We start from the raw sequence: 7,794 nt of genomic DNA, 5'->3' as shown, positions 1-7,794 counted from the left end.
TTGGGGAGACGAATCCGTGCTACCAGAACTACGTTCCAAAAGACGAAATGCCAAAACATTTCAAAAAATCTCCGAGGCCATGAGGGACAGAGGCTACAGCAGGGACGCAACACAGTGCCGCGTGAAACTTAAGGAGCTCAGACAAGCGTACCAGAAAACCAAAGAATCAAACCGATGCTCTGGGACAGAGCCCCAGACTTGCCGCTTCTACGCTGAGCTGCATGCAACTCTAGGGGGGGGCCGCCACCACTACCCCACCCCTGTCCGTGGACTCCGATGATGGGGTACTCTCTGCCATGGCTGAGGATTTTGTGGACAGGGAAGATGACGAGGAGGAGGACGAGCCTGAGGAGAGCACACACAGCACACCGTTCTACCTGACAGCCAGGATCTTTTTATCACCCTGACTGAAATACCCTCCCAACCCAACGAAGCCAGAGAAGGGACCTCTGGTGAGTGTACCTTTTTAAATATAATACACGTTATAAAAGCAAGCATTTTTAAATGATTAAGTAGCCCTGATGGCTTGGGATGTATTCATGGCCAGTACAGCTACTGGAAAAGTCTGTTAACGTGTCTGGGGATGGAGTGGAAATCCTCCAGAGACATCTCCATGAAGCTCTCCTGGAGGTACTCTAAAAGCCTTTGCAGAAGGTTTCTGGGGAGAGCAGCCTTATTCCGTCCTCCATGGTAGGACACTTTACCACGCCATGCTAGTAGCAAGTAATCTGGTATCATTGCATGACAAAGCCTGGCAGCGTATGGTCCCGGTGTTTGCTGGCATTCAAGCAACATCTGTTCTTTATCTCTCTGTATTATCCTCAGGAGAGTGATATCGTTCATGGTAACATGGCTAAAATAGGGGAATTTAATTAAGGGGACATACAGAGGTGGCCGTCCTACTGGACTGTTTGCCTGTGGCTGAAAAGAAACCGCGTGGCTCTGAAACTTTCGCATGCGTAATGTAGTGTAGACATTGCCTTAGAGCTCTTCCTCAGATCTGGGACAGAAATTTGGCAGCATGTGACCTCCAGAAGAAGAAAGGGGAGCGTCCATGTACCAGCAACGTACATGATACAGGTAAGTACAAGATACAGGTAAGTAACCATTTTCATGTTCTCTCCACAGGTACTAATGAGGAGAGTGGACTAGATGATACATCTGAGGGAAGGGAACAGAAGGAGACTCCACCGATTGGAAGGCATAAGATGCACTGTCCTAGGGTTGGGGGTTCCACAACCACTGCTCCCAAGAGAAGGAGGAGGGTGGTGGTGGTCGGGGACTTTCTCCTCAGGGGGACTGAGTCATCTATCTGCTGCCCCGACCAGGAAAACCGAGAAGTCTGCTGCTTGCCAGGAGCTAGAATTCACGATGTGACAGAGAGATTGCCGAGACTCATCAAGCCCTCGGATCGCCACCCCTTCCTGCTTCTCCACGTGGGCACCAATGATACTGCCAAGAATAACCTTGAGTGGATCACTGCGGACTACGGGGCTCTGGGAAGAAGGATAAAGGAGTTTGAGGCGCAAGTGATCTTCTCGTCCATCCTCCCCGTGGAAGGAAAAGGCCTGGGTAGAGACCGTCGAATCATGGAAGTCAACGAATGGCTACGCAGGTGGTGTCGGAGAGAAGGCTTTGGATTCTTTGACCATGGGATGATGTTCCAAGGAGGAGTGCTAGGCAGAGACAGGCTCCACCTAACGAAGAGCATCTTCGCAAGCAGACTGGCTAACCTAATGAGGAGGGCTTTAAAGTAGGTTCACCGGGGGAAGGAGACCAAAGCCCTGAAAGTGGGGAAGTGCGATACCGGGAGGAAGCACGAGCAGGAGCGCGTGAGAGGGCAGGGGTTCTGCCTCATACTGAGAAAGAGGGACGATCAGCAAGTTATCTCAAGTGCCTGAAGCAAGAAGCCTCAGAAACAAGCAGGGAGAACTGCAAGCCCTGGCACAGTGAAGGAATTATGATGTGATTGGAATAACAGAGACTTGATGGGATAACTCACATGACTGGAGTACTGTCATGGATGGATATAAACTGTTCAGGAAGGACAGGCAGGGCAGAAAAAGTGGGGGAGTTGCACTGTATGTAAGAGAGCAGTATGACTGCTCAGAGCTCAAGTATGAAACTGCAGAAAAACCCTGAGTGTCTCTGGATTAAGTTTAGAAGTGTGAGCAACAAGGGCGATGTCGTGGTGGGAGTCTGCTATAAACCTCCAGACCAGGGGGATGAGGTGGACGAGGCTTTCTTCTGGCAACTTGCAGAAGCTACTAGATCGCACGTCCTGGTTCTCATGGGCAACTTTAATCATCCTGATATCTGCTGGGAGAGCACTACAGCGGTGCACGAACAATCCAGGAAGATTTTGGAAAATGCAGAGGACAATTTCCTGGTGCAAGTGCTGGAGGAGCCAACTAGGGGGAGAGCTTTTCTTGACCTGCTGCTCACAAACCGGGAAGAATTAGTAGGGGAAGCAAAAGTGGATGGGAATCTGGGAGGCAGTGACCATGAGTTGGTCGAGTTCAGGATCCTGACACAGGGAAGAAAGATAAGCAGCAGAATACGGACCCTGGACTTCAGGAAAGCAGACTTCGACTCCCTCACGGAACTGATGGGTAGGATCCCCTGGGGGAATAACATGAGGGGGAAAGGAGTCCAGGAGAGCTGGCTGTATTTCAAGGAATCCCTATTGAGGTTACAGGGACAAACCATCCCGATGTGTCGAAAGAATAGTAAATATGGCAGGCGACCAGCTTGGCTTAACGGTGAAATCCTTGCAGATCTTAAACATAAAAAAGAAGCTTACAAGAAGTGGAAGGTTGGACATATGACCAGGGAAGAGTATAAAAATATTGCTCGGGCATGTAGGAATGAAATCAGGAGGGCTAAATCACACCTGGAGTTGCAGCTAGCGAGGGATGTTAAGAGTAACAAGAAGGGTTTCTTCAGGTATGTTGGCAACAAGAAGAAAGCCAAGGAAAGTGTGGGCCCCTTACTGAATGAGGGAGGCAACCTAGTGACAGAGGATGTGCAAAAAGCTAATGTACTCAATGCTTTTTTTGCCTCTGTCTTCACTAACAAGGTCAGCTCCCAGACTGCTGTGCTGGGCAACACAGCATGGGGAATACGTGGCCAGCCCTCTGTGGAGAAAGAAGTGGTTGGGGACTATTTAGAAAAGCTGGACGTGCACAAGTCCATGGGACCGGATGCGCTGCATCCGAGAGTGCTAAAGGAGTTAGCGGCTGTGATTGCAGAGCCGTTGGCCATTATCTTTGAAAACTCATGGCAATCGGGGGAAGTCCTGGACGACTGGAAAAAGGCTAATGAAGTGCCCATCTTTAAAAAAGGGAAAAAGGAGGATCCTGGGAACTACAGGCCAGTCAGCCTCACCTCAGTCTCTGGAAAAATCATGGAGCAGGTCCTCAAGGAATCAATTCTGAAGCACTTAGAGAAGAGGAAAGTGATCAGGAACAGTCAGCATGGATTCATCAAAGGCAAGTCATGCCTGACTAATCTAATTGCCTTCTATGATGAGATAACTGGCTCTGTGGATGAGGGGAAAGCGGTGGATGTGTTGTTCCTTGACTTTAGCAAAGCTTTTGACACTGTCTTCCACAGTATTCTTGCCACCAAGTTAAAGAAGTATGGGCTGGATGAATGGACTATAAGGTGGATAGAAAGCTGGCTAGATTCTCAGGCTCAAAGGGTAGTGATCAATGGCTCCATGTCTAGCTGGCAGCCGGTATCAAGTGGAGTGCCCCAAGGGTCGGTCCTCGGGCCGGTTTTGTTCAATATCTTCATAAATGGTCTGGAGGATGGTGTGGATTGCACTCTCAGCAAGTCTGCAGATGACACTAAACTGGGAGGAGACGCAGATACGCTGGAGGGTAGGGATAGGATATAGAGGGACCTACACAAATTAGAGGATTGGGCCAAAAGAAATCTGATGAGGTTCAACAAGGACAACTGCAGAGTCCTGCACTTCGGACGGAAGAATCCCATGCACCGCTACAGAGTAGGGACCGAATGACTCGGCAGCAGTTCTGCAGAAAAGGACCTAGCGGTTACAGTGGACGGGAAGCTGGATATGAGTCAACAGTGTGCCCTTGTTGCCAAGAAGACCAATGGCATTTTGGGATGTATACGTAGGGGCATTGCCAGCAGATCGAGGGACGTGATCGTTCCCCTCTATTCGACATTGATGAGGCCTCATCTGGAGTACTGTGTCCAGTTTTGGGCCCCACACTACAAGGAGGATGTGGAAAAATTGGAAAATGTCCAGCGGATGGCAACAAAAATGATTAGGGGACTAGAACACATGAGTTATGACGAGAGGCTGAGGGAACTGGGATTGTTTAGTCTTCAGAAGAGAAGAATGAGGGGGGATTTGATAACTGCTTTCAACTACCTGAAAGGGGATTCCAAAGAGGATGGATCTAGACTGTTCTCAGTGGTAGCTGATGACAGAACAAGGAGTAATTGTCTCAAGTTGCAGTGGGGGAGGTTTAAATTGGATATTAGGAAAAACTTTTTCACTAGGAGGGTGGTGAAACACTGGAATACGTTACCTAGGGAGGTGGTGGAATCTGCTTCCTTAGATATTTTTAAGGTCAGGCTTGAGAAAGCCCTGGCTGAGATGATTTAGTTGGGGATTGGTCCTGCTCTGAGCAGGGGGTTGGACTAGATGACCTCCTGAGGTCCCTTCCAACCCTGATATTCTATGATAATTCCAATCTGTGACACTCTGATACCTTCTCTCTCACTTGAATAGATGGATGGACAGAGGAATGAATGAATAGATGGATAAATGGATAGACAGATGGATCAGATAAAGAGGGGATAGATACATTTGGGATGAACCGATAGATGGAATAAAGTTTGGATGGACAGATAGATTGGATAAAGCTTGGAGGAATAGAAAGGTAGGTGGGTAGGTAAAGCTGGAATAGGTTGATTTAGGTATAGTTAAAAGTGGGAAAGACAGATTAGGTAATGTCAGGATAGATTTAAATAGACAATAATACTTAGTCCTTAAATTATACTGCTTTGCAAAGATGAGACAGTATCTTTGTTCCCCAGTTTCAGAAATAGGGAAATTGAGGCACAGAGAGGGGAAGTGACTTACTTGCCTGTGGTCATTCAGAAGTTAGTAGCAGAGCCAGAAATAGAACTTAGGTCTCTATCTCCCTGTTCAGTGCCCAAAAGCTGCCCGTAAGTTATACAAAGCCACACTCATTTGTAATGCTGTCCTGTGTTCTGTGGCAACAACAGATCAAAGCGTGCAATGCAGCACCTTGTTCTGAGTGGGTGGATGGGGCCTGCAGGAACTACAGTCCTCCCTTGCAGTGTTTCACCTTGACCCAAAGCTACCTGTTTATCACCAGACAGGGATTTTCCAACAGCACCCTGAATTTCCTGCGTTCTGAGCTGCAGGCAGCGTCAGTGTGTTACCCACGCTGCCTGTCAAAGTAATGAGGTGATGTGGCCCCGTGGAAGGGGCACAGGACTGTGAGTCGGGACCTGACTTAGGGGAAGTCACTGCAGCCCCTTCGCACCTAATTTCCCCATCTGTTAAATGGGGAGAAGGGTGTTCCCCTGTACAAAGGGCTCCGAGAGCCTCAAATGAAAAGCAGGATAAAGGAAAATTAATGTGAATTTAGGCCCGGGGCTGAGTCCAGCTTGTCAGCCCGAGGAGACTTAGCCACAGAAGAAGGAGAGCACCGCGGGGGCAGCACCGCCATGGCCTTCCCTCCCCCCACCGCCGGCTGCCTGCCTTTGCCCCCCAACCCTGACCCAAAGGGGCCCCGCTCCGGCCACTGCCGAGACGAGCGCGGCCTGAGGCAGCCCGGAGCGGGGCCCGACGGGCGGGGAGACTCCAGCTCTCCTGCGGCCCCCAGCGGCCCGGCCCGGCCCGGCCCGCCCGAAAACAAACCACCGCCGCGGGGCCGCCCGCCGCTCGCGTGTGGACACGCGCCGGGCCCCCGGAGCCCCGCCCCGCAGCCCCCCGCGCGCCCCCTGCCCCCGGGCCGGCGCCCTCGCGCTGCCGTGACGCCAGCACGTCGTGCCGCGGCGCCGGGCGCGTGGGGGGGAGGGGCCCAACCCCCGGCGCCGGGCCTGGGCCCCGCCCTCTCTCGGGGCGGGGGCGCTGGCTTAGGAGGGGGGCGGTTGGTCCCTCCCCGGCCGCCGTAGCCCGCTGGGTCGGCCCGGCGGCGGAGGGGGCGGGGCGGAAATTTAAATCGGCAGCCGCGGCCGCTGTGAGGCGAAGGCGGCGGCGAGCGCTCTGGGCCCCCGGGGCTCTGCGGCGTGGCCGGGGCGCAGGCCTCGCTCCTCGCCGCGTCCCGAGCGCAGACCCGCCCGCTGCTCCATCCCCGATGGCGGAGCCGGAGCCCGAGCCCGGTACGCGAGCGGCGGGGTGGGCGCCGCTTCCCGGCAGGCCGGGCCGGGCACCGCCGCCGCCAGGTGCTCCCCGGCCCGCCCCCTCTCCGCGCCCCGCGTCCGCCCCGGCCCGCCCGCTGGCCCTGCCCCCTGTGTCCCCGGCGCGGGGCCTGTCCGAGCCCCCCGCCGCCACCGAGCGGCAGCCGCTCCCCGGGGGGCCAGGGCGGGCCGCGCCCCCCCCGCAAGCCCCCCCCCCCCCCGCGAGCCCCCGGGAGATTGTGGCGGTAGGATGCAATTGCCTGGGGGGGTGATGGCCTCAGGGCGAACGTCAGCTTTAAAACATGCCCCCCCCCCGCCCCAAACCCCTCTGTAATGGCAACAAGGCGTTAAAAGACTTGCTTGTCCCTTTCTTCCCTGGGGGTGTGTTGCCGCTTGTTTCTCTTGTGTGTTGGGCAGAAGGCGCCCAAAGCAGCTGTGATAGCGTCAGGGTCCCCTCCCCACTCTGAACTCTGGGGCACGGATGTGGGGACCCGCATGAAAGACCCCTAAGCTTATTCTTACCAGCTTAGGTTAAAAACTTCCCCACGGTACAAATCCTTCCTTGCCCTTGGCTGGGTACTGCTGCCACCCCCAAGTGAGTTAGACAAAGATTCAGGGAAAGGGCCACTTGGAGTTCCTGGTTCCCTAAAATATCCCCCCAAGCCCCTTCACCCCCTTTCCTGGGGAGGCTTGAGAATAATATACCAACCAAATAGGTTAACAAGGTGAGCACAGACCAGCCCCTTTGGTTTGTAAGTGTCCTAAAAACCCCATCAGGTTCTTAACAACAGAACTTTATAATAAAAACAAAATAAAAGAAGCACCTCTAAAATCAGGATGGAAGGTAATTTTACAGGGTGATCAGATTCAAAACACAGAGGATTCGACTCTAGGCAAAACTTTAAAGTTGCCAGAAAAATCAGGAATAAACCTCCCTCTTAGCCTAGTTTCAGAGTAGCAGCCATGTTAGTCTGTATCCGCAAAAGAAAAGGAGCATCCAATGCAGTGAGCTGTAGCTCACGAAAGCTTATGCTCAGATAAATTTGTTAGTCTCTAAGGTGCCACAAGTACTCCTTTCCTCTTAGCCTAGGGAAAATTCACAGGCTAAAACAAAAGATAATCAAACTCATTTCTTTCCTATTACTTACAATTTGTAATCTTAAATGCTTAGTTCAGACATGGCTTTAGAAGATGTATTTTCCCTGCCCTCGTTCCTCGCTGACCCAGAGAGAATACAAAGAAACACAAAACAAAAACCTTCCCTCACAGATTTGAAAGTATCTTCTCCCCTTATTGGTCCTTTTGGTCAGGTGCCAACCAGGTTATTTGAGCTTCTTAACCTTTTTTACAGGTAAAGGAGGGATTTTATGCTACCCTTAGCTG

At 52.3% G+C, this 7,794-nt stretch overlaps 1 protein-coding gene across 9 annotated transcripts in view; it reads left to right on the top strand.

Moving 5' to 3' along the window:
• Window positions 1-400: 400 nt before the first annotated feature.
• Window positions 401-7,794, top strand: part of DBF4B (DBF4B-CDC7 kinase regulatory subunit) — a 30,135-nt gene continuing 22,741 nt past the window's right edge. For 3 of the 9 annotated variants that reach the window (XM_073325581.1, XM_073325588.1, XM_073325580.1), the window contains exon 1: window positions 6,092-6,456. In XM_073325581.1, the coding sequence (XP_073181682.1) occupies window positions 6,369-6,456 (88 nt within the window). In that variant the 5' untranslated portion in view covers window positions 6,092-6,368. The other 6 variants (XM_073325583.1, XM_073325582.1, XM_073325587.1 and 3 more) reach the window with 5 other exon arrangements.

Source organism: Lepidochelys kempii, chromosome 27 (assembly GCF_965140265.1).
Source record: "Lepidochelys kempii isolate rLepKem1 chromosome 27, rLepKem1.hap2, whole genome shotgun sequence".
In the NCBI taxonomy this organism is placed as follows: Eukaryota; Metazoa; Chordata; order Testudines; family Cheloniidae; genus Lepidochelys; species Lepidochelys kempii.
Note: the sequence above shows the minus strand (reverse complement) of the source record. Positions and strands in the feature narration are given on the sequence as shown.